At 47.9% G+C, this 25,841-nt stretch overlaps 1 protein-coding gene across 2 annotated transcripts in view; it reads left to right on the top strand.

Annotated features, from left to right (window-relative positions):
- The window catches only part of Xpo6 (exportin 6), a 94,733-nt gene extending 80,172 nt beyond the window's left edge, over positions 1-14,561 (top strand). For both annotated transcript variants that reach the window (XM_034496702.2, XM_034496710.2), the window contains exons 15-24: positions 325-469; positions 2,437-2,583; positions 3,347-3,536; positions 6,424-6,579; positions 7,607-7,721; positions 7,887-8,058; positions 9,270-9,431; positions 11,054-11,152; positions 11,322-11,552; positions 13,904-14,561. In XM_034496702.2, the coding sequence (XP_034352593.1) occupies positions 325-469; positions 2,437-2,583; positions 3,347-3,536; positions 6,424-6,579; positions 7,607-7,721; positions 7,887-8,058; positions 9,270-9,431; positions 11,054-11,152; positions 11,322-11,552; positions 13,904-14,005 (1,519 nt within the window). In that variant the 3' untranslated portion in view covers positions 14,006-14,561. The remainder of the gene's footprint in view (positions 1-324; positions 470-2,436; positions 2,584-3,346; positions 3,537-6,423; positions 6,580-7,606; positions 7,722-7,886; positions 8,059-9,269; positions 9,432-11,053; positions 11,153-11,321; positions 11,553-13,903) is intronic.
- Positions 14,562-25,841: the final 11,280 nt, after the last annotated feature.

Below are 25,841 nucleotides of genomic sequence, written 5' to 3'. Positions count from 1 at the left end.
ATACAATACCATTACTTATCTAGACCATAGTAAATTTTTACAGTTTTTAAACTTAGCACATTTCCCCTTATATTTGTCATCTTCTTAAATAAACTATGTGTCACAGAAAGATTGAGATCTGGTAGACATTTAGGAACTGCTGTGTGTGTTCTCACCAGTGGTGGTCATATATAGACAGTGTGGAAGGTGATTGATTCTGTGCTGTCACCATGTCTTGGAATGTTCTGCACAATGCATGTAGCTCTTGTCTTCTTCCCTGTGGAGACAAGCTCATGCCATTAAACTCACCTGGCTCTCTGATCACTGCTTCTCTCCTTCCTGCAGGCACGCTCAGTCACTTGCAGCTCTCCAGGCCTACTCCCACTGGTTGGCGCAGTATTGCAGTGAAGCCCATCGACAGAACACACAGCAGTTTGTGACACTCATCTCTACCACAATGGATGCGATCACACCTCTCATCAGCACCAAGGTCTTAAGACAGAAAATGTTGGACCTTTTACCTAACTAATTCTCTTCCTAGTCCTGTTTACCATGATACCAAAATACTGTCCTGACTGGTGCTAACAACTGTATTTCTTCATGTTCTCTTAAAAATTTTTTTGTATTACATTTGTTTATTTGTGCGTACACATGCGTGCATGAATGCCACAGCATGCCTATGGAGGTCAGAGAATAACTGGTAGGAGTTGGTTCTTTTTTCCACTATGCTGGACCCTGGGATCAAACTTAGGTTATCTATCAGGTTTGTGGTGAGCCATCTTGCCAGCCCTCATGTGTCTTTTCAATTGTAGTCTACATGTGCTCAAATAATGTATTTTGGGTTTTACTCATAGTGAAAGTGCCTACTCAGTTTTATTGACTAAAAAGTTTTGCTATCGTTTGATCACATTCCTTGAAACAGCACTGCTCACAGTCAAGACTAGTGGCAATCCTTTTAGACATGTTTCTATGATTTACAGTTTGTAGCTAGCTGGAGGTAGGTACTGCTGTTATTTCCTGCATGCCTTGCTCTCTTTTAAATATACAGAGCAACTTGAGTTTTCATAGTACTGAGTACTGTTTCCTTATGAGGATGTGTTTTGACTTTCTCATTGATAGAAAGATGCTCCTTTTGTTTATTCTTCAACATATGCTGGAGGGCCTGGAGTGGTTCCTAGACGTGAAGTTACTAAGTAAAGTTATAGCTGTATAAAATGGACAGAGCCTAGCAGTCCTCTAACCCAGTAAAACTGCTAACGGCACACGGATTCAGGTGCTCTTGCTATCCTTGTACATACAGGCAGTTGATTCTAATGGGAGTTGTGTTGACTTTCATAAACCTATTGTATTTATAATGGCGATTTCTAAAAGTTCTGATGCCCTTAAGGAGTGTGTTCCATAATTTACCTAGCTCTTGCTCCACTTTCAGGTCAATTCCATTGGGGGAAAAAGTGGACTGGTATTTAGCCCAGTCAGTAGAATGCTGTCCTTACATGTAAGAAACCTTGCATAAAAACTGGTTTGCTGGTATACACCTGAAATCTCAGCATTCAGGAAGAGAAGTAGAACCAGGACATCTTGGCTACGTAATAAGTCCAAGGCATCTGGACTGCATGAGACCTTGTGTTTAAATTAATAAATATTTCCAAATAAATGCATTTCAAGAATGTACCTTCATTTTGTTATATAGTTTTTAAAAAATAAATAGAGGCGTTAAAGGTTAGAAATATTTTGTGATTCTAGGAAATTAACATCCTTCATGAATCTGCAGACCTTGACTCTTTGGTATGGTGTGGTGTTTTTTTAGTCTTACCCATATTTGGTCCTTTCTCTAAAAAGCTTTTTTGGATGCAGATATGGCTCATCAATAGGTGTGTGTGTGTGTGTGTGTGTGTGTGTGTGTGTGTGTGTGTGTATATGTTTAATACAGGCAAGGCTGAGGCCAGTTTCTAACCACTCCTTTCCAAGAACTTTTTTTTTATGGTTTGGAAATTGCCAGTGACTTTAACCAAGTTTTTTTAGGCATGTTGAGGTGACAAAAATAGGAGAGACTAGGAGATTGGTGAGATGAAATACAGAAAGGAAGGGCTGAGTGAGAGAGACCTTGGCTTCACTAGGAGCCAGGGCAGGGACTCAAAGACTACTACAGTGTTTGAAGGAAAGACTTGGACAGCATGCCAGTGGAGGTACTGTGTAACAGGACAGATGTATGTCAGTTGAGGGGTACCTGGGAAGAAGGAGAAGGAAGAGTGATGCTGACTTGAGGGCGGCAGCTAGAGGTGTGGACTGGAAGACAGTCATTTTGTTTGGGAGTCATCATAGGAGGCACTGCAGACACATCCTTCAGTGAGTGGTATTGTTTGATAGTCATTAGCTGCCACCAACTGAGGAAACTCTTCAATAGCAGTCACAAAGAAGATGAAGTAAGCCAACATGTCACATGTCTTCTGTTTTTAGGTCCAAGACAAGTTGCTACTGTCTGCGTGCCACCTACTGGTCTCACTAGCCACCACTGTACGGCCTGTCTTTTTGATCAGTATCCCTGCAGTGCAGAAGGTGTTCAACAGCATCATTGATGCCTCTGCCCAGCGTCTAACAGATAAGGTAGGACACATCCCATTTGGCATTCTTGGAGCTCTGTGATTGAGATCCGGGAAAGCGGAGGCAGAAGAGGCTGATTCTGCTTTTACGTTCTTAGTTGAAAGCCACCTCAACTTCACGGACTGTCTCTGTGGGTAGCACTGACACAACCTACTGGCTTCTCTGGCTCACAGCCAAAATCCTGATTCAGATGGGAAAACTTCCCTGTTCATGCACAGAGGCATCATTTGCCTCCTAAGGAGAGTCTCTGTGCTCTTATTGGTTCAGGCCAGTCTGGTTTATATCCTCACAGACTTTTGTTCTGGGGTTGAGAAGCTATTTGGGAGGCTCAAACTAGTTAGGAGCAAGAAGTGGAGGAGGTGGTGGGTTTACAGACAGGTTCTTTAGAGACCTGAATATGAACAAGAAAGTGTTCTTGTGAGCTTGTTCTCAGTGGTTTCTTGTAGGTCAGAGGGCAGTATCTATTAAAGGCCACACTAGATTCTGTGTCTACTGAGATTTCTCCTTCTGTGAGGCTTCAGATGCCAGATTGAGCAGGGTGAACACCAGCTAGGCTTCCTGAGACTCACCCTGTACATTGAGACCCAGATGTGGGGTTACTTTCGTGTTTCTTTTTCCTGCCTGAGTGCCTTTAGGTAGGCCAGGCTATAAGAAAGACACCTAGGATCTGAAGCAGAGTGTACAGGGTACTAAATGTTATATCCCTATTGGCTGCCAGCTTTTACTTCCTTTTGACCTTTGATGGATGCCTTTGGGTTCCTTCTAGGCCCAGGTGTTGGTTTGCCGTGCCCTTTCTAACACCTTGCTCCTTCCATGGCCCAATCTTCCTGAGAGTGAGCAGCAGTGGCCCCTTCGCTCCATCAACCATGCCAGCCTCATCTCTGCACTCTCCCGGGACTACCACAGCCTGAAGCCCAGTGTTGCTGCCCCTCAGAGAAAGATGCCACTGGATGACAGTATGTAGCTCCTGTGTAGACATTTGCACCTGAAGCCCTTGAAGTGACTTCCTTTGCTTATAGTGGCATCACTGTTTCACAGAAAAGGCTCAGATAGTAAGATGCTTACCAAAGGAATTAATTCATTAGTACATCTGCTGGACATACTTCCTGAGTACATTCTCGTATCTGTTAGCTAAGTGTTAGATACCTAAAGAAAACCTCTGTGGATGACACTGCCAGTGGTGGTGCCTCTATCTATAAGCCCTAGGGTGACTGTGAACCTATTTCAGATTCTTGTGTGAACTGTCTTCTGAGTGGCCTTAACCTTTTCCAAATAAAAACATTTCAGAGGCTTTAGAAGAACATGTACCTTCACATGTAATACTGAGGTGTGGTTATTTACATTCAGGAGGAGAAAAAAATGAGACAATTCTAATTCATGGAAAAAGGATTAAGTGTCTTTGAAAATAACAAATACAAAATATTTTAAAACTAAAATACATCTTTTCACATTAAGAATAATGGAACACTGTTAGACAGTGTTGCTTGTAGAACAATGGAACATTGTTAGACAATGTTGCTCTTAGAATAATGGAACACTGTTAGACAGTGTTGCTCTTAGAATAATGGAATACAGTTAGACAGTCTTGCTCTTAGAATAATGGAACACTGTTAGACAGTGTTGCTCTTAGAATAATGAAACACAGATAGTGTTGCTTGTAGAACAATGGAACACTGTTAGACAGTGTTGCTGGTAGAATAGGCCGACAGGGATGCTTTGTGAGATATCACAGATGGTAATACAGAGTGTTCATTTTGTCAGTGTGCTAGTGGTAGCTCTAACTGTATGTCTTAGGCTAGCTTAGAATGCAGATAGTCCATGCTGGGCCAGAACTTGGGATCTCTCTGGCTCACATTTTCTTCACGGTAGCCTGCTGTGACCACCATTTTTCTAGAACTCATCACATGACTAGGTTAGCTGACCATTAGAGGCCAGTGGCAGAGAAGGTGGTGGAGGTAGAAGTCTGAATGGCTAAGTCTGAAGCTCTGTGTCACTGCTCATTGTCTCTGGCTTTCTGGTCTTTAATGTTTTGGGGCTATTGTATTTATTGTTATTACTATTATTACTGCTGTTATATTATTTGAGGTAGAGACTCTTTACAGCTCAGACTGTCCTAGAAGTTTTGATATTCCTGACTTTGCCTTCAAGTGCTGAGTATACAGGCATGACCTACCTGCCTGGCTTTCATGGTTTATAATAAACTATCTGTGGGTAGGCCACAGTCACACATTTAACAGTGCTTTCAGTTTATTTTATGTTTTAGTAAATAAACATTGGTCCTTTAAAAAATTCCCTTGAGTGTCAGACAGGTCTGATATTTGTCTCTTGACTCCATTGATTTTAACCCCTGATACCTTGTTCTTTATGTCTGGTACCCTGTCCTTCATGAGTTCCTAGCCTTATCACAGTCTCTGAGCATGCAGCAGTTTTTTGTTTGCTTCTTATCAGTAGTGTTAGTGCTTTTTGTTTGTTCTTGTGCCTCCCTGTGATCAGTCTTCAGTGATCCAGCCTGTTGTGAGCCGTTGCCTTCCATTCTCTGTCCTGGGAGGGAATGTTATTTGGCCACTGTTTCAGATGAAGAAAGCAGAGCTCAGCAGTTAGTAACACTATTGGAACAGAGCTAACTTCGCATACTTCCCCAGCATGCCTTCTCTCTGTCACACCCTTCTCTGACTGAAGCGTTAGCCCACATAGGAACCAGTGGACTCTGTGATGCTCAAGACAGCTCAGTGCATACCGGAGGTTTGATAGTGGCTCTCTAAGCTTCAATCTGGACTGGCCTATGGAGTTCATCAAGGTTGAGCCAACTAGGCTTGGACTGAGTCAGGCAGCCTCCACTTATGTAGAATGATAACAACTTTCTCTTCCTATGTCAGGTGTCCTGCTAAAACCTTGTCCCTAACCATCATAGGAATCTAACAAAGTTGGGTCTCTTGGGCCTGACTTGGATCCTATCCAAGGTATAAGCTGGCTCCTGACCCTCTGTAGCTCTCTGCCACTTCTGATGTTGGCTAGTCACTGCCACTGTTCTCTGTGCTGTGTAGAATCATGCTGTGAACTCATATCTCAGTATATTGTTAGAGTTAAATGTGTTGCCACTAATAAATAATAAGTATGTATACATTATCAGACTGTAGGCCTGATAGGCCAAAAATTTATCAAACAAATTTTCCTAAGGCCAGCACTATTACATTGCATGGGAGGCTGTACCTGTGTGGTTAGCAGGGTGGGTGCTGTCTGTAGCAGAAGGGAGATGAGTCTATTCTCCTCTACTAATTACCTGACCATTTGTCTTACCAGTCACCTTATCAGCTTATAGGGTGTTTGGTTGGCTAGTTGGTGTTTTGTGAAGTAGAGGTGTGTGTGTGCGCGCGCAGTGTGCGTGTGTTTGGGAGTGTCTCCTGGAACAGCTGAGGATGACCTTGAACTTCTATTTCTGTCTTCTGAGTGATGGAATTAAAAGGTACCACCACATCCAGTTTTTGTGTGATTCTGAGTATTGAGCTCAGGGCCTTGTGCTTGTTAGGCAAGAACTTGAGCTACATTCCCAGTCCATCATCTATTTGATTTGTTGCTAGTGGGTAGAGGGGAAGAAAGCATAAGTCCCAAGTGTGCAGACAGGAGGACAGCTGGAGTCTTGAAGGTAAAAAGAAAGAGGAGAGAGATAAGGACCTGGTGCTTATGGGGTCATATAAAGAAAGAGGTAAGATCTACTGGTTAGTAAGACTTCTATTTTGCCTTCCTGGTCTCTCCTCTGCAAGATTCTTGCCTCCCTTGGTGTGTTCCCTCTAATTATACTGTGTCTCAGACAACAGATAACTACAGTTTCATCTTGACTTACAGCCAAAGTGATTATTCACCAGACACTTAGTGTCTTGGAAGATATCGTGGAGAATATTTCTGGGGAATCCACCAAATCTCGACAGATCTGCTACCAGTCACTGCAGGAATCTGTTCAGGTCTCCCTGGCCCTCTTTCCAGCTTTTATCCATCAGTCAGGTAAGAATTGGCTCAGAGGTCTGCCTCATGAATAATGGTGTTCACAAGGAACTATAGGGCAGCTGGCCTGGGCTGTGCTCAGTGCAGGCACACACACAGACAAAGGCAAATAGTCTTTGGATAGTCTGGAGAGATGAGCAGAGCCCTTGGTGTCAGCCTGGTACCTGTCTTGTGACATGGCATTGCTTGCAGCTTCCTGCCTACTTTTCCTTTGTAAACTAAGGTGGGTGGGTGAGAGAGTAGGCATCAAAACAGACAGGAAGGAGAGGAAAGAGGAAAGGCACATGCTTCTTACTTAGCACCTGGTTGGTGTGCTCTTCTAAACCCACTGTCAGTGCTACTGTCACTGACCAGTATTGCTGTCACTCTGGACATACTTGTCTGGCTCTCCTGAAAGCATTCACAGTAGACTTATCAGTATTAGGCAGCAGGACCTTTGTAGCTTAGATGCACTGATTGCATCTTGTAAGCACTTTTGTGTATAGTAAGAACCAAAATGTCCCATTCGACTGACACTGTGACCTGGATATGGAACCACGCTAACCAGAATCAATAAGTCCATTTGGTGGCCCAGGGCAGTGTGACCTGAGTGCTCTGTCATTATCTACTTTTATCCACTTAACCTTGACCTACTACAGCGATGATTGGTCTTAGAGAGAAATGCCAAGGTACTCATGTGTTGACCCAGTTGGATAATTTCTTGGATGTGAGCATAAAGTGGTTCATTTTCACTGAGAGTGCTGACTATGCTGGATGCAGGACAGTGTGCTGGGCTTCACGATGCGACAACTCCATTTCCTACTGTGAGCAATCAGGCAGCTGTTTCCAAGATCAGAGCCCTGTTCTCAGCAAGCCCTTAATCATCTTCCACTTTCCATCATTGGCTCTGATGGTGTTGGGAACATTTCTTCTAGTAGGATGCATTAGGGAGAGATGACAGTGCAAATTGGAAAGGAAAATTGATGAAGCCAGGGATGTCTTTAGTCCCTGTGCGCATGGTGTTGACCGTTTGCCTTGTCCTTCATAGATGTGACTGATGAGATGCTGAGCTTCTTCCTCACCTTGTTCCGAGGCCTTAGAGTACAGATGGGTGTGCCTTTCACTGAGCAGATCATACAGACTTTCCTCAACATGTTTACCAGGTAACTGCACACCCACTGCCCAGTACTTAGAGTCAAGGGACAAGTCTGCTACAAAGTGCAGGGCTTTCTGCTCCTTTTCCTCACTTGCTGTAAGCATTGCTTATCATGCTGGTTCCTAAAGAACCACTGTGAGTTAGTTATTCTGTGGCTTTCTCTTGCCTGCAGAGAACAGTTGGCTGAGAGCATCCTCCATGAAGGCAGCACTGGCTGCCGGGTGGTGGAGAAGTTCCTGAAGATTCTACAAGTGGTGGTTCAGGAGCCCGGCCAGGTGTTCAAGCCCTTCCTCCCCAGCATTATTGCGCTGTGCATGGAGCAAGTGTACCCCATCATTGCTGAGGTAGGTGGGACCAGGGAGGTCCCTGTGGTGCCTCCTTACTGGGAGGGAGGGAAAGTGCCTTGTGTTTTAAGTCTCATTTGTGAGTACTCCCAATACTCTTGTAAATAGTTTTTGGGGTCCCTCCTCCCCCCAGAAATGGATACATCATGCACACACATATACAAAAAATTAATACTTAATAAAAAGAATGAATGTTTCTGGATACTTAGGCCTTTTAAATGCTCGTAATTGATAGCTGGAGAGATGGCTCATCAGTTAGTACATCCGCTCTTCAGAGCACCTCTCCTCCTTTCCCTCCCACCCCCAAGAGTGCTTTCAACTTGGTAGTCTTGTTAAAGGCAGGTTCTTGGTGACAATTCAGATAGAGCTTTTAATGGTCTGCATAAGTGAAAGGACAGACACAGACTGGATGTTAACAGCAGTGCTTGGGGAATGGGAGCTGATCTTAGAGCTTTCCCCATGACTGAAGTCCAGGGCCCTGGTTCTGAGTCACACATGGCTGTGCAGCTGACAGTCACAGAATTCTGCTGCAGTGTTGGGAATAAGGTGGCTTGTGTGCTTGCTGGTAACTTGGACATTTGGGCTTCAGTTAGGAAATCATGCTTCAGTGACTCCCCCTGCTCTCTGATAATCCTGATGCTGGCTGCAGGAAAAGGAGCTGCACACAGGCAGCAATTAGCACAGCATGTTGCCTCCATTGGGAGACCTTTAGATTTCTCTGATTCCTAAGTGCTCTTCAGACTTGCCTCTCTTGGGTAACAGTGCTGCTTTTAGGGCATCTTACTGTCATTAGCCTCTCAGGTTGCATAAAGGTTAGCTAGCTCACTATTTCCATCCTGGGAGAGGGATAGATATAACCTGAAAGACAGGACTAATCAAATTGGCTGTTTTCTGAATAGAAAATTCACATTTTCATTGTCTTTGCATGTTGTAGCCTTTCTTCCTGGTGTTTAAAGCTGAGATATTTGTTGGAAGGAGCCTCCTGGTCCTCATCCTTATGTCTCAAGTGTAGGCCCGTCTCTCTAAGCACTCCTGGTGAACTGCCCCCTCAAATGGCTCAGAGCCTTCTACATGGGAAGTGGCAGAAGTGTGGGTGGGATGTGAATCCTGGCTACTGTCTGGCACCTCTTAGGCTTCTGTGGTGGCCCACACGCCAAGAGGCCTCCAAGCTCCATGGAGGGAGCATGCAGTGTTGGGTGGTTTCTTTGCAGCGCCCGTCCCCTGATGTCAAGGCTGAGCTGTTTGAGCTTCTCTTTCGAACGCTCCATCACAACTGGCGGTACTTCTTTAAGTCCACTGTCCTAGCTAGCGTGCAGAGGGGCATCGCTGAGGAGCAGATGGAGAATGAACCCCAGTTCAGTGCCATCATGCAGGTAAGCTTGTGAAGCTGCAATGTGCCTTGAGAATATGTGGACCTTGTTCCTGGGGGGCTGCCTGCATTCTTGGTCAATGTCCCTTGGGTTCTTCTCTGGCATGTGACCCCCTTCTTCCAGCCTGGCCCTACAACAAGTGTGGGGTCACACTAAGCTCTGACCCTGTATTTAAAAGTTAGTTTCTTGGCGCTTCAATCTCTTCATCTGTAAAGTGGGATTAGTACTGCTAGTTCCCAGATTTATTGTGAGATAAATGAGAATGCACACCAAGCACACGACATGGGCGGATGTGTGCCACATGTCTGCACCTTTCCTTTTACAGCAGTGTAAGGAGGAACCTTTGTTGGGCTTGGTGACACATGTAGTTCCAGTCCATATGGGCTGCAGAGTGAGATGCTCTGTCTGACCAGAGAGAGAGAGAGAGAGAGAGAGAGAGACAGAGAGAAAGGTGCCATCTGCCTGAGAGCTGTGCAGCTCTTGCTTATAAGACACTAACCAGCTGGGAGTCTCTGGAGAGCCCAGCAATCTGCATTTAAGTGCATTCTGGCTCCTACTGTGCTGCCCTGTATAGGTGTTTTTTGGCTATTTTCATGATTTCCCTAGACTAGAAACAATCCAGATACTCACTGGCTCTGAAAGGGTGAGCCCACTGGCCCAGGGAGCCATTCCTTGGAAATAACGAACACACCACTACAGTGGAGACGAACATAAGCTGTGCTGGATGGAAAAAGCCAGAGCCAAAGGTTGTGTCTCAGCCCAGCTTCAGTAACCCTGACTGTAAGAGAGAAATCCCACACTATAGCAATGATGACAAGATTCCTTGACAGCCAGCAGCTCTGGGCTAGAGTAGCCACTTGATATAGGAAGGATTCCTGTAGACTGCTAGCCTCTCTTGTCCCCCCATGATCAGTTTGTATTGGAGTGGGGGATTTTGTGTTGGGGTGTATGTTTTCCCTTGAACTAGTGGCTTTCACTCCTAGACATTTTACTCTGAGGCAGTTTACAAATACACTGTTGCTCAACCCCAAAGCAGATGAAGTGATTGAGAAGGAACCTCTGAGGACTTGTAGCCTGTGCGGGAGAGTCCCTGCAGGGATTGCCTAGGTAGGCAGGCACGCTATGCTGTCTGCTCAGAGTGCTCAAGGAGATGACTGACTAGTGTGGGTATCTTGCCTCAAAAAGATGGGTTCTTGAAAAGATCTAGAGCAGTGGTTCTCAACCTCCCTGATGCAGTTCCTCATGGTGTGACCCCCAACCATGAAATTATTTTTGTTGCTTTTTCATAACTGTAATTTTGCTACTGTTATGAATTATAATGTAAGTATCTGATATGCAACCCCTGTGGAGGTTGTGACCTACAGGTTGAGAACTACTGTTGTAAAGTTTCCTTTAAAAGGTGTAAATGAGACTGAAATGAGTGAGGTCCATGGGAAGACACGGGTGCTGAAGCACTAGACATGCATTTCAGAGATCTGCCCTGACAGACAGGATTGAGACAGGCAACTTGCCCTAGCCATCCAGCGAGCGGCATAGTGCTGATTCTGGCGTAAGGTAGAGGCCCTGGAGTGGTTGTGTCTAAGGAACTTAAATGCTGCTTATTAAATAGTAGTCTTACTCCTCAGGCCTTTGGACAGTCCTTTCTTCAGCCTGACATCCACCTGTTCAAACAAAATCTCTTCTACTTGGAGACGCTGAACACGAAGCAGAAACTGTACCACAAAGTAAGTGCCCTCCTCTCCTGGAAGGATCCCTCCTAGTGTAGGAGTTCTGTGCCAAGTCTGAGACCCTTGAGTCTGCTTGGGGAGTACTTTGGGGGACACATTAAACCTGGGGTGTCCCCAGGGATCTTAGTGAGCCTCTTGTCCCATGCTCCTGCTCCTCTGCTTGCAGAAGATCTTCCGGACCACCATGCTGTTCCAGTTTGTGAACGTGCTGCTCCAGGTCCTGGTTCATAAGTCTCATGACCTTCTGCAGGAGGAGATCGGCATTGCCATTTACAACATGGCCTCTGTCGACTTTGATGGCTTCTTTGCAGCCTTTCTTCCAGAGTTCCTGACTAGCTGTGATGGTGTGGATGCCAATCAGAAAAATGTTCTGGGGCGGAATTTCAAGATGGATCGGGTGAGGAGAAAGGGCCGGTCTCCGGGGAACACATGTGTGGGCTCTTGAGCTCGCTGCCATTTAGTGAGGGCCCATCTGGGTCTGGGAGTGCTTATCCCTAATAGTAGGGTGTCTTACCTCAGTAACTTGCTGCTGGGGTTGGGTGTGGAGGGTACACTCTTTCTCAGGGACTTGGTTTCAGTTGCTCACATGCTCTCTGTCTCAGCCACTGAGGCCCCAGGCCCTGGCCTCAGGCAGGCTGCACATTGTCAAGACTCTTTTGTTCATATCCCACCCCCTCAACACACATCTCTTAATAGTCTAGAAGATACCATGCTGCCCATCTGCGCTTTCAGGCAGGCTAAAGATTGATTCAACTTTGGGTCCCCCAGGTGGCCCTGATGCTTGGCTATCCTGGACTTTCCTGTAGCTCCTCACAGCCCAGCGCTGGCACAGTTCAAATTCCTTAAAGGAGCCTCATAGCATTGACCCTCTGTGCCACTGATACTCCAGGGTGAAGTCACTCGGACCCATCACTGCCCCATGCTGTCAAGCTCTGCATCTGCTCTCGTTTTGTGTTGTGTGGCCATAGCTTTTCCTGCTCTGTGTGCGTTAGGCCTTCTTTTGAATAAGTTCTTTTGGAAGGTTTGCTTTGGTTTTATTTTTTGGACAAGCATGTCTACTCTTGTCCTCTTTCGTGGGAGTAGGAATGTGTTTGCTCCTGGTCTCTTGGTGCTCTGTGTTTCTGTGCTCGAGCAGTGTTCTAAGGTAGGTTTCTAGCCTCTCTTCCCCTCATTTGGCATGTGTTCTTTTGTGTCTTAGAATTGTCTTTTCTTTGGGATTCTGTCTTTTCAGCCACTTGAGTTGTTCTTCCTTGGTTTCCTAGAGACCAACTTCTAATATCTTGGTTGTTTTGCAGTGGCATCAGTATTGGTCAACTTCTTGGTTAATATATTGGGTTCTAAATCTGGTCACTCCTAGGATGCATATTGAAAATGGAGAGGCGTGCTTGGCTCCACCGAGGGAGTTCTGGTTTGGTGTTTGGGAGCTGCTGACTGAAAACGTGCTGCTTGGTCAGTTTTTGGCTTGGTTTGGTTTGGTTATTCTGAGATGAGGTCGCTTTGTAGCCTTTGCTGAACTTGGTTTGTGATCTTTCTCCCTCTGCCTCTTCTATGCAAGTGCTACCCACCCTTTTTGCCCCCTCCTCCCAGCTACATAGGATCTTACTTTGGCCTGAACCATATAGACCAAGTTGGCCTCAAATTCATAGAGATCCTTCTGCCTCTGTCTCCCAAGTGCTGGGGTTAAAGGTGAGCACTAGCAGGTCCTGTGCTATTGTTCAGGATGAACTGAATCACTTCCCATGAGGTCATACATTGATTCACTTTGCTGCCATTCACCTGCTTTCCATGCGTGCTTTTGTGGGAGACAGGCTGTGTGGTGTATTTTTGGGTCACACTGTTTCTAGTAGTTCCTGCTCTTTCAACCACCTTCTAAAGAGCAATTCGTCTCTACTTTATAGATAGCCTAGACTTAGAAGGGTTCCTGGTAGGGGAACAGGATCCCAGCTGAGTGTGGCAGGAGAGATGCAACATGATCTACCTGAGGGCACTTTGAAAGTTCAACATAGGTGCTGAGCAGGCCAGCTAAGGCAAGGCAGACAGTGTCTGGCCATGGGGACAGGTGTGAGCTGAGTTCCAGAAGAGAAAGAAGGTGGGAGATGCAGAAGTAGTGTCAGCCGTTTGATGTGGCTGAGTTTTGCATAGGGATCACCTTGGTAGCCAAGGCAGGATGTCAGTTATGTCATGGTGTTGACAGTCTTCACATCTGGACCTGCACAGCACGTGTGCTCCATTGTTTCACACTAAGCAGTGTGGCAAACCATGGAGCAATTTCAACATCTGGGTTCTTTCCCGATTTCTGCTGCGCCCAGTAGGGCAGCTCTGTGGCTAGGCAGTGTGTTCTTCAGCTCAGATGTCATGGGACTTGTAGGGACTTGTGGGACTCATGAGGAAGGACTCAGATGTGAGCCATCAAAGACTAGCCTCTGGGAAGAGGAGGAGCAGCCAGGCTGCTGCTGGAGCTCTTCCCTCCCTTCCCGTCTAACCTGCAAGATCCTGCGTTTGCAGGCTGTGGGACAGTTCTGAGTTGCTTATAGCAGGGACTGGCCCATGGAGCCCTGAAAAAGAATTTGTGCATGTGCCCCTGACCCAACCAGTGCCTTGCTTGGGACTTGGAATTGTATTAAGGGTTTGCATAGAGCCAAAAGCACAGGTGTGGGGCAGCTCATGAGTTTGGCGAATGGGTAGCCTAGGCGATTAGTGTCTGGTGGACCTTCAAGAGCCAGGCTTCAGCTTTGCCCTACCTTTCAGGACCTACCCTCGTTCACCCAGAATGTACACAGACTGGTAAATGATCTACGTTACTACCGACTCTGCAATGACAGCCTGCCCCCTGGCACCGTGAAGCTCTAGGAGTGCCTGCTTGCCTTCCTGGATGCTCACTGCCCCAGGGATGTGCCTGCCGCCACCGCCACCTACACCACCTGCACCTGTGCCACGGAAGTCTGTGACAAGCCTTGGCCACTCTCTGGATGGGTGTGCCCTGAGCAAGGGACCTGCCTCTGCCCTCTCCTGCTGCCACCAGCACAGCAGGTTTTGGAGTCCCTTTGACAGTGGTAGGGATTGCACTCATTTGGAGTAGGGTGAGGGCCCTGTGGCTGGATGCCCAGCATGGCTCACGCAGATCATGTGTATCAGGCCTGAGTCAGAATCGCCAAGGACCGCTTACGACAGTGCCACCTTCTCACCATTCCACCTCCCCACCCCTCCTGGCCTAGCCAGACCAGGAGAAATTCGACATTGGAACTGTTTCTGTCGAGCCTCCTGCCCCTCCGATTGCCTTGAAGTCTCTGCTCTTTGTCAGAGATTCGCGAAGACTCGCGGTTTTTGTTCTTGTTTTCTCATCATTCCATTGTGATACTAAGAAGCTTAATGACTAAATAAAATGCTTAAGTTGTTGTTATATAAACAGTAGTTATGGGGCATCTTTGTACTTGAGCCTCCTTAAGGCTGGTCACCACGGAGCCAGCAGTGGAACTCTGTGTGATGCTGAGGTCCGTGTTGGTATTGTCTTGGGAGAATAGTGAGAGGAGGCTCAACTGCTGTGGATGTGTTCGTCACACTACCTGAAGAAACATCCTCAAGGCTTGGGGAGCTGCTCTCTATGACAGTGACCTTGAGGTAGAGGCAGGATGTAGCATCTCAAGGTTATCTTGCTGCTGGATCCTTATTTTTTCTTCCCAGCTTAGATGTGTGGGACTCTGAGATGTAGGTCACCAGTGACTAGCCTTAAGGATGGAGAGGGCACGGGCAGCTGGGCAGCAGGTGGATAACAAGGACCAGAGCCAGACTCACCACAGGAAACATGTAAGTGGAGCAGACCTCAGAGAGTTAGACAGACAGAGGAGTGACAGTATCTCTAGGCTGAAAGCAGGATGAAACTGAGTGAAGATAATGTTGGGGACCAGGCAGCTTTGGCAGGGTCATGAATGAGTCTTGTCTTTCTCTACCCCTTACCACACTAGGGAGTAGTAAGTAGACATTCTCAGCAGGAATTCTAGGACAACACTGTATGTTGGGGCTTGTCACCTTTGTCACATGAGACAATCCCTAGCTGCCTCAGTATCATCCTGCCACCAGCATCCCTTCCCTCTGGAACAGTGTGGGGCTAGACTGTGACAGGCAGGGTAGTGTGCTTTGGCCACTGATGAGGTCTGGTCTGATGGCATCAACTGCTCTGCTCTGTTCTCTCATGCAAACTTCATGTCCTCTCTGAACCCTCCTGTCTTCTCTCTCCACTGTCTCCCAGCACTGTGTCTGTCCCCTTATGTCACACTAAGAGAAGTTGAAGGTGGGAGTGGCCTGTGTTTCCAGCATGATGCTTGGAGTGGAGCAAGGGCCTCAAAGTGTTATGTGAGTGAAGATTTCTCAGTTTTCTATACAGAGCTTTCCCCACAGGAAGTGGCGGAGGAGCCTTCTGACTATCCCCTTAGCATAATGAAGCGTCCTTGGCACAGTGGCCTCTCCTTTCTGAGCTCCTCAGGGAGGGTGCTCAAGTGCCCTCTTCACTGACTGAAGGAGCTCCTGCTCAAGGGCTCTCCCTGTCTTCCTGTCTCTCAACACTTGGAACTGCCTTTAAAAGGCCTTGTTAATTAGTTGACTGGGGCCTTTGGAATTGAGGCATTGTTGATAGACTTAGGAAAACTGGCTGCAGAATGTGCTGCGGGCACCCATGGGAGGGGCGTTTAGGTAGAATGGCAACTATAAAGTTAGTGATTTAAATGACCTACCCAGGACTGTGGTCCTTCCTGGGCAGGCATTTTGGAAATAGCTAGGTTTTGTTTTTTTAAAAAAAAAAAGCCTTATTTTTATTTCTTTTGTTTTCAGTATGGAAATAATATGTTTGTAGATAAAGGAGAATAGAAATGAGCTTCAAGTCTTTAGCTTTGACCTTTGATCCTCCCGCCTCAGCCTTCCAAGTGCTGGGGCACCACTGTGCCTGTTCTCCAGTAGCTCTTGACACAAACACACCACCAAGCATTCTCTTCTGGTCCCAAAGGAGAAGGAAAGAAATGAATCTTTTAACTTAACTACCCTTGCCACAGGTATCCTTCAGGATCTGGTCTCAAACCCACTGGCTGTCTACGACTTCTAGCTATAGCCCGCCCACACTGCCCCCCCTGCTTCAGTCCTTGTGCACTGTGATGGGGTTGATGGCTGAACTCTGGTCAACCTTGCTTCTATCCTCTGAATGATAAGTGACTCAACCTGGGAGGCAAGCTGTGCTCAGCTCCATCTCCCCAAAGGTTCCAAACCTCATGCCCAGGACACTAGCCCAGGGGGCTGCTTCTTGTAAATGCTAGTGTCTAAGGAGTGGATCCTGAACCTGTGGATCAGAGTGCTTACAGAAGAGGAAACTGAAGCTTGGGAAGGGGAATGATGCCCAAGGCCACACAGGCAGTCACTAGCTAAGCTTGAGTCATTCTTGATGTTGTACCAGCACTGGTCCATTTCCTCAGCCCCACTGGGGAAGCTAAGACCCTTCTCAGTCTTAAGGGCCTGAGATGTTCATCTGCTCTTGCCAGTCTTTCACAGATGTCACCTTTGGTAATTGACAAGGCTGAGATGTGACTATGTACTCTGTCGGTTCCTTTTCTTGGCTGGATGACTATATAAGGTTACCATGGCAACACTGCAGGAGTTCTAGGGCTAGGTCTGGCTGAAGGAAGGATAGGAAGCAGGAGCCATGTGGGCTCCAGTTTGGCCACACTTAGTTTCATTCTGTTTTTACTGGGCTACATCCTCTCGAGTCATGGAGCCAGTGTACACATGCTGCTTCCTGATGCATGGCAAGCCTCTGAGTCAGCTGCTGCTGCTGCCGCTTTCTTTGGTGGCTTGGAGAATGGTTTGCAAGTGGTCTGTGCAGACTGTCCTTAGTCGAGGACTTGGCACAGTGTGGTGTCCCTGGTCCCCTTTTACAGGTGAGTTGCGTTTCTCTTTTGAAATCAGTTCTGAGCGTCTGACCTTGTATTTCCTGAGACTCTGACCAATATTAGATCAAGAATGAGGTAGTCATGGGCAGAGAGGCAAGTCACAGCCCCTGGCCTCAGGAAGGAATGATCACAGGAAGTACCCTACCATTGAGCCACATCCCCAACACAAGCTTATTATGGTATGGTAGGTAGCCACACGCGTGACGTGTGCTCACTAATGGTCACATGAAGATGTCCGGGTCCCCAGGGTTCCACAGCTGGAGCTTTGCATAAGCAAGGTGGGTCCCAGCACTGGGAGCAGGCAGAAGCTTCTTGGGACCTGTAGTCGCCTGCAGCTACGGGTAATTAGGTTCACCTGAAAGGAAGGCTGGGAATGAAAGGGGAATGAAGGCCTGCTCAAGGCTGGGTGGAGGGCACAGGGACCATTATCTGTACTCTCCCTCTGGAGATGCTGAGGCACTTGGAAGCTTGGGGACACACAGGAGGCCTGATCATAAGTCAGCCTCCAGCAGATATGGGTTTGAGTGTAGAGATGGTTGTTTCCCAGGCCCTCAAGGCTCTGGGGAATATAGTGCCAGTGTTCTACTCCATCCCAAGGTCATTCCAAGTATGAGTGATAACCACCCAGCTGTGCCACCATGTAAGCACAACCTTAGTCTTCAGGCAAGTCACATAGGCCCAGTTACCAAATATAAAGTGGAATCAAGACAGCACCTCTGAATGAGGTGGCAGGTGTATTGATTGCCTGTCACCGTTGCTCAGCACACAGTTCCTGTAAACTGTAGCTGGCTTTGCTACAAGCTCAGGGGTGTTTAACCCACAGCCAGTGGCCCTGTATCAATCAAGGTGACCACAAGATTCAGGAGACGCTTGATCTTCATGTTGTTGTCTTTGGTGGTAGTGTTTTGCTTTTTTGAATTGGGGTTTGAGATATCCTAAACTGTCTTCAAACTGTAGTCAGGGATGGCCATGAACTTCTGATTCTCTAGCCTATACCTCCCAAGTGCTGGGACTGTGATGTTGCGGTAAATCTCTGACCCATCGAAGTCCAGTCAAGGAAGACACAACTCAATTAATTACAACTGTATGCTGCAAGCCTAGATTGGGCAGATTTACCATTGAACTACTCTATTCCCCAGCTATGAGATCTCTTACAACTTGCAGTTTTCTAGCTCATGATCTTCTTCATCTTCTGTCCTTCCCCCAACTACCCACTACTCCAATGGCTCTTCTGGCTCCTTCCACACCTCTGGCTCCTCCCACTCCTCTTCTACTGCCCAATCACTGGCTCTAGCCTTTATTTAACAAATTCAATTGGACAGAAGGTTCACAAGATTCACTCCTCCTTCGCAGCCCCTCCCAGGAGTGGAATTACCATGACAACAGGCTAGGGCCATCCACAACACAGTGACTGTGCACCAACTCACTTGTTTTATTCAAGGCTAGGGATTGAGCCTAGTGCCTCATGCATGCGAGGCAAGCACTTCACCAACTGAGCCATATTCTCAGCAGATTCTTGGCCTGGGAAGGCTGGAGTTGGCCTGAGTGAGGATGGGTGTCAAGAGAGAAGCCTGCCCCAGGCCATACTCTAGGACTTATCTCTTGCCTCCCCTTAAGTCCCTCATTCATCCACCACACTCGGCACTTGGGAAAAGATAGTTTCCTGTTGAGAAGAAGTAGCTCAGAGACCACTGGCCAGAGGCATACACAGCCCCACAACTGAATGCAGCTGACCTGACAGCTAGGCTTCAAAGGAGGACTGGTCACCGTGGCTGTGGGGTGAGTGGATAGGGGAACTGGATGGCCTTAGTGGTGGCACAGGTCCAGGAGGAGTGGCACGGGAGTACCATTGAGCACTACTGAGTACTACACCAAGGTGTGAATATTCAGAGACACGGAGTTGAGGGTGTAGATCAGTGATGGAGTATGGGCTTCACCCTGTGTTTGACCTCCAGCATCACAGAGACAATAAAACAAAGCCCAGCTGTGGACTGTCAACTCCCATCCCATCGTCTCCGGGAAACTGGACAAGAGCTCGTGGCTGGTGCTGGTGCTGCATGCTGGTACCCACAACTGGTTGGTGCACCCATCTCTCAGTGCCATGAGACAGGGCTTGAAGTGGGAATGCAGTGTGCGTGTCACCAGCCTCTGAGGACACTGCCTGGACTTCTCTCAGGACGAGACATCAGGAGGTCATTCTCCTTGCTGTGGCAGCTGCCTTATCATCATAGCTGATGTGATTAATTCAAGGCCTTTTCAGAGGGCTCAATACCCTGTCACTTGGCTCCATGTGACTTGAGGATGTGAGGACAATAGGACCATTGTAGTCACCTCATTACCAACAGGAAGCAGAGCACAGGATAGGAAGTGGCCAGGGACAGCATACTCCCAAAGACCTCCCCTGGTGATTTGCTTCCTCCAGCTCATGCTCCACCATCTCCAAATATCCATGATCATGCGTGATGCCATGTAAGGACCAAGCACACGTGTATCAGGTCCCTGTTGTGTAATGTACTTCAGAAGGTATTTGTTTTATAAAACTCCAGAAGAAGGGCTGGAGTTTAGAAATGGCTTAACAATGAAAAGCACTAACTGCCCTTCCAGAGGAGCCAGGTTTGATTCCCAGCATTCATAGGGTGGCTCACAAGTGTCTGTAACTCCAGTTTAGGAATTTGTTGCCCTCTTGTGGCCTCAAGTACTGCGATGCAGCAGCTCCCTAGCCAGTGAGAGGTAGACTGCAGCCATTCCATTTCTCTCCTCCCTGGCAGCCCTCACACCCAGGCTTTTCACTCGGGCTTTGACATTTACTGTCCCCTCCTTTCCAGGCCACGAGTGGCTTACCTCCAGGCTCTCCCTGTTCTTCGAGGTCTGAGTTCAGAACTACACAGACAACCCCTGTGCCTCAACCTGTGCAGCTTTGGGCTTAATCTGACCAGGACAGTGGAGAGAATAGAGATGATAGATGACACTTATCCAAAGAAGCTGGGATCTGGTGGGCCAGGTGGCTCAAATGGAGTCGCACTAGCAGCTTCCTGGAAACTCAGCAGGGCTAACTACTCTTGGTTGGGCATCTCCGTAGTGGGAGAGTCATCCTGGAGGAGGAAACTGCCTTTGAAGAAGACGGTGAGTACCTTCTGCACACCGCCAGCATCCCATACTTACATCAAGAGAAGGCCTGCCATTCTCAAAGGTCTGAGGGATCCTCGGCACGGCCATGTTCATGTGCTGTTACACACATTCGCTCAGGCCTCCACGTGCTCCCCACACCACTGCCTGCCACCTCCATTGTTCTTTGCCTGCCTTGCTGGCTCCCGGCTTGCACAAGCTCCTCACCTACTATTATTTTCAGGGAGAGTCTCTGTCAGCTCTTATTGAAGTGAGACCGGAGACAATGAACTTAAAAGATAGGTTCATTTTGGCTCATGGTTCTGTTTTAATCCCTAGTCACTTGCCTTGGTCTGTGGCAGCACAGACTCTTATGTGGCAGTGGCAGCTGATTTACCTCTTGTTGCCTGGGAAGTACAAAGATAGACAGGAAGAGACCGAAGTCCCAATGTCCCCTCCAGGACATGCATATCCTGACATGATTTCCTCTGCTAGGTATCACTCCCTGGTGGTACCATAGGCTAGGGACCAACTATTAATGCCTCTGGAAGACATTTAAGATCCAGAGAGAACCAACTCTTCTTCACAGGAAGCTCTTGTAGGGTTAAATTGAATGGTAGCTCCTGCCCCCAAATAGGTCGCCTTCCCAGAATCCATGTTTAAAAGGAGTCTGGAGATGAGGTCATCTTGGATCATGCAATTTGCTTCCAGTCTAATGACAAGTGTCTCTCAAAGAGTCACATGGGGCTGGGGCGAAGCTCAGTTTGTAGAGTATCTGCATGGCTCGCACCAAGACCTGGAATGAGTTAAAACAGACTCCCGGCTGAGGCCTTACAGGACAGATGCTTCACCCGAGGCCAGAGCCGAGGTTTTAGGCTGAGGCGTCACCAGAGAGGCCAATTGTAGGTCTCCAGTGCTGGTTAGTATGTGTGTGCCACAGTAGTAGAGATGTCAGCACAGTCGGTGATAGTGGCTGTGGCCACCTCCTGCAGAGAACTGCATGTGTGAAGTTGTAGGCTCAGTGAGGGTACATCCTGGGGTAAGGAGTTGCGGTGTGAGGGGACTCTGGAGCACACTGGGATGAATTTACATGGGGCGGGTGTGGTAGTGGTGGTAAGGTCCAAGGACATGGGATATGGCCAGGAATAGAAATGAGCAGAGTATATTATGGGTGAGACAGCAGAATGTGATGGGGACCAGACAGACACACAAACAAACAGACAAACCCACGGCGTTCATTCACCAGCTGTCACATGTGGCCCCACCAGCCTGGGGGTAGACATGGCTAGACTGTTAGCAAGAGGGACTTGAGACCATGGTCTCAAGTCACAGGGACAGGAAAGTGGCATTCCTGGAGGGACACACAGCTATGTGGGACCTTCTTGGTAGATAATCAGCTGGCTGGGGACACTGGGCTATCTGACAGAAACCCTGTCACCCATGCTTGCCTTGGAGGCATCTTGTGGAGAGAGGCCTTATATAAAATGGTGCGGCTGCCACCTGCCTGCATCCTCAGCACAGGGACTGGGCTTGGCAGGCAAAACAGCCTTGCAATCCTATTGCCTCTCCTGTTACCATTTAGCCAGCCCTGGGCTGAGGGATTTGCTCTTAATGAATCTGCCTTGTTTTTCTGGTGCTGACAAACTCTTTCCTTTCATAAAACTTTCATGGCTCAATTTAGCACTGGGGAATGGACTCTCTTTTTCTCCCGTCTCCGACCCCATGCTGCACTGGAATTGCCTCTAGTCCCAAGAACTCACCCTGCCTCTGACAGTGATCTCCAGCACAGTGACTCCCTGAGTGGCCTGTGGGGAGTTGGCAAGGACCTTTCTGGGTCTTCTCAGACCCTAGTTCTACCTTACTGAAGGTAAGTGAGGGCTCAGATGGGGCATGGAGGCCCCTGTCCAGCAGCCAGCAGCACCTGCCCAAGCACCACTGGCCCTATAGACCTGCTAAGCCACCAGAGGGCTGCAGCCCATGACTGAACCATGTGAGAGAAGGAGGGGTACCCAGCCCACCTGCAGACTCATGGGAAATTCTTTTTGGGAAGTTACCACATAGCTCCTATCATAGCCCCCACCCCCCAGTCTTGGCCATGACATTTAGGGACAACTGGTCCTACACACAGTTCAGGGGTGATATCCTCCTCACTGTTTTACTGCTGTGAGAAGACACCGGTACCAGGTAACTTATAAAACATATAATTGGGGGGTTGCCAAAGGGTTAGTGTGGGACTGTCATGGTGGGGAGCTTGGCAGGGGGCAGGCAGACGTGGTGCTGGAGTGGCAGGTGAGAGCTTACATTCTGATCCACAGGCCTAGAGAGTGAAACAGCCTGGCAAGAGTTAGAAGCCCAGTGACACGCCTCCTCCAACGAGGCCACACCTCCTAATCCTAAAGGGTTGGGAACCCAACATTTAAATACATGAGCCTATGGTGGCCATTCTTGTTTAATCCACCACAAGAAGATTTTGACCAGTAGGGCTGGGGCAGTCAGAATATCCCATTTTCTCCCTGTGCACAGGGAGACTTAGGGAACCATTTGCTGGGACAGCTGAGAAAGAGAAATTACCACCGTCTAGGAGAAGGTGCGGGAGGGAACTGTGATGTCGCTAATGAAAGCAGCTGTCTTAGCACAGCAAGACCTCTTCATGGAGCCAGAGGAGGAAAGGATACGAACAGCACTGAGAGAGCAAGCCAGAGAGCTGGACCAAGTGTGTCTAGAGACTGCCACTGAGCTGGCTTAAACCAGCACTCAGCAGTGCTCTACCCTCCAAGGTGGGGCACAACTGCACAATGGGGTAGATTTAGTTGTTTTGTTTAGCAGCTGGACCTCTAGAGACAGAATTCAAGAGAGCATCACTTCTGTGAAAAACCAAGTAAATTAGTTACTCAGCAGCTGAAGATTTTATATATGAATTTGGGGATATCACTCAGTTGTGACAGGTCTGCCATGTGTCAATTATTTCTGTTAATTGGGGTGGCCTCAGTTCAAAGACACCCATGGTTCCTGTCTCCTGTTGTCATAGCTCAGAACCCTTTTCTCCCATACAGGGCAAGGCCAACCCCTGTACAGGATCAGCCCCTGTGCATGCCAGCCTGTGTGCATGCCAGCCCGTGTGTAGGGCTGCCATAAGTAGTAGGAAATAAGTCAGTGAAAGAAAATGAAAGAACAGATTCAGTTCAGCCTTGAAATGGTAAGATCATACTCTTATTGATCTGAGAGGTTGATGTCCTCAGACCCTGTGGCCGGTATCTGGGGTCTGATAATCACTTTTTTTTTTTTTTTTTTTTTTTTTTTTTTGAAGTCAAGGTAGGCAGAAGAAGGGCCTGTTTTCACCAGGTCCAGAACTGCAGGGTAGGAGGGAAGTAAGACTGCCTGATTTTCAGACCCCCAGGCTTCAGGGGGTCTTATGGGGGTAAGCTGTTTTCTGCAATTCCATGGGTGGTATGTTTCTTAAAGGCTTGGGCTCATTTTCTGGCCTGGTTTTGGGGTGGTGGGTTCCTTTGGAAATGAATGTGTGACATTTGAGGCTAGGCTGACCCTTCACCTGGCTTCTAAGACAACTGGGTGACAGGCCTGTGAGCTGCCTCCTGGATGCTGGAAACTGGAACTCAGGCCCTCTGCAAAAGCAGAGCTCTCAACAACTGAGTCTCCATCACCAGATTCCTCAGGGAGTGGAGCAGAAAGCCAACTGATTATAAACCCAGCCGCTGCCTGCTGTGGGTCTCCTATACCCCACCTACCTGCCCTTCTTCACACATGACCCTCACCAGAGGTTGAGCAGAGGCTAACCCCTCCAGATTGTAAACCAAAATAAACCTTTGTTTGTTTGGTTGGTTTTGTTGTTGTTGTTGAGACAGGGTTTCTCTTTGTAGGCCTTGCTATCCTGGTACTCACTCTGTAGACCAGGCTGAACTTGAACTCAAGAGATCCACCTGCCTGTGTCTGCTGAGTGCTGGGAATAAAGGTGTGAGCCACCACTGCCTGGCCAAAATAAATCTTTTTACTTTATAAATTATCTGCCTATGGTGTTTGTTGTAGCAAGAGAACACAGACACATATAGATATGTTGGGGTTCTGCTGGGGAGAGGCCTTCTGCTCACCTTTCCCCATCTTCCTGACCCCTGCTGAGCTAATGCTGGCAACCACTATGGGACATTCCAAGCCGGGAGTGGTAAGATGGCTCAGGGTCAGACACTGAGGAAAATAACCAGGACACAGATCTCCCATCAGCCTTTGCTCCCAAACACTGCATAAGAAATGGCCACCAGCCTTCCTAACACCACACTAGTTTATTCTGCCAACACCTGTGGTTTATTGGTTAGTTCTCCATAGCTAACTGGGTTAGACCTCACATCAGATCAGGTCTTCCTAGGGTCAGCAGATAGCCCCATGTCCCCAGGTAAGATGTCTATCTCATCTGACTGTCTAAGCATGGCTCACAGTCGGGGAAGTGGACCTGCTCACAATGGAAGCAGAGAGAAAGTTCCACAGCAAAGAGGACAGTGCCTCATTGGCTAAGAGCTGAGGCAGTGATGTTATCTGACATAAGTATAAAACTCATGTTGATGCTTGGTCGCCCACCATGGGGCCATGTAGAAATTGCTCATGAATGGAAGAGTGTTTTTCTCAGGAGAATGAGAGAGCTGGGCCACATTTTTTTCTTTTGCTCACTTTTCCCCTCTCTCTCTCTCTCTCTCTCTCTCTCTCTCTCTTTCTCTCTCTTTCTCTCTCTCTCTCGTTTTCCTACAACCAAGGCTAGTTTGAACTTGCTTTCTCCCTGAGGCTTCCACAATGGTCAGATCATCTCGCCTCTACCATCTTAGTGCTGGGCTTGCCAGCATGTACCACCTCTGGCAGTTTCATGCTGCACTGAGAGTTGAACCCAGGGCTTCATGCACGCTAGGCAAGCAGACTTCCGACTGCGCCTCAGCTCCAGCCAGTTCCTGCCTGCTCTCACTCTAGTTTTGTGAGCACACCTGCTACGTGGTGCTGTTTTCACAGACAAGGCCAACGGCAGGTGGGGCTGCCTCACCCAGCATTCCATGGCCCTCTGAGCTCTTCTTACATCACCCAGTGTTGGGCTTTCCATTACAGCAAACAGACTAAACAGACTGTGACATTGTCCTTGCCTCCTTTGGTATCATCCCTCCCAACCCTGCAGGACCAGGGCAAACAAACAAACAAACAAGCCACAAAAGCCATAAATTTCTCCCAAGCCACCACAACAGGCTCTTCTCTCTCTTGTGTCCCCAGCCACAGTGCCAGGTAGGAAAGGCCTCTCAGAGACACCACACCCAGCTGTCTTCACTGGTTCACTCCGAACACTTAGAGATAACAGTCACTCAGACCCAGAACATCCCTCAGACTTAGTACAACCGTTTTGATTGGGAGCCAGGCCCACTGCCTCCTGTGCCGACCCAGCCCAGCCCCTTACCTGAGTGAGCCTGGCCTCCAGGACACTGGGCTGGAGGTTGAGTTTTTTCTTTACTATTTTGTTGTGCCTGGAATCAAACCTGGCGTCTCACACATGCCAGGGAAGTGCTCTCCATACAGACACATCCCCAGCCCTGGTTTTTTCCCATTTTGTTTTGCTTATTTTTTCTTGATAATGTCCTTAATGCAGGAGGAGATGCAGTCCCTTCCCT

This window comes from Arvicanthis niloticus, chromosome 1 (assembly GCF_011762505.2).
Source record: "Arvicanthis niloticus isolate mArvNil1 chromosome 1, mArvNil1.pat.X, whole genome shotgun sequence".
Taxonomy (NCBI): Eukaryota; Metazoa; Chordata; class Mammalia; order Rodentia; family Muridae; genus Arvicanthis; species Arvicanthis niloticus.
Note: the sequence above shows the minus strand (reverse complement) of the source record. Positions and strands in the feature narration are given on the sequence as shown.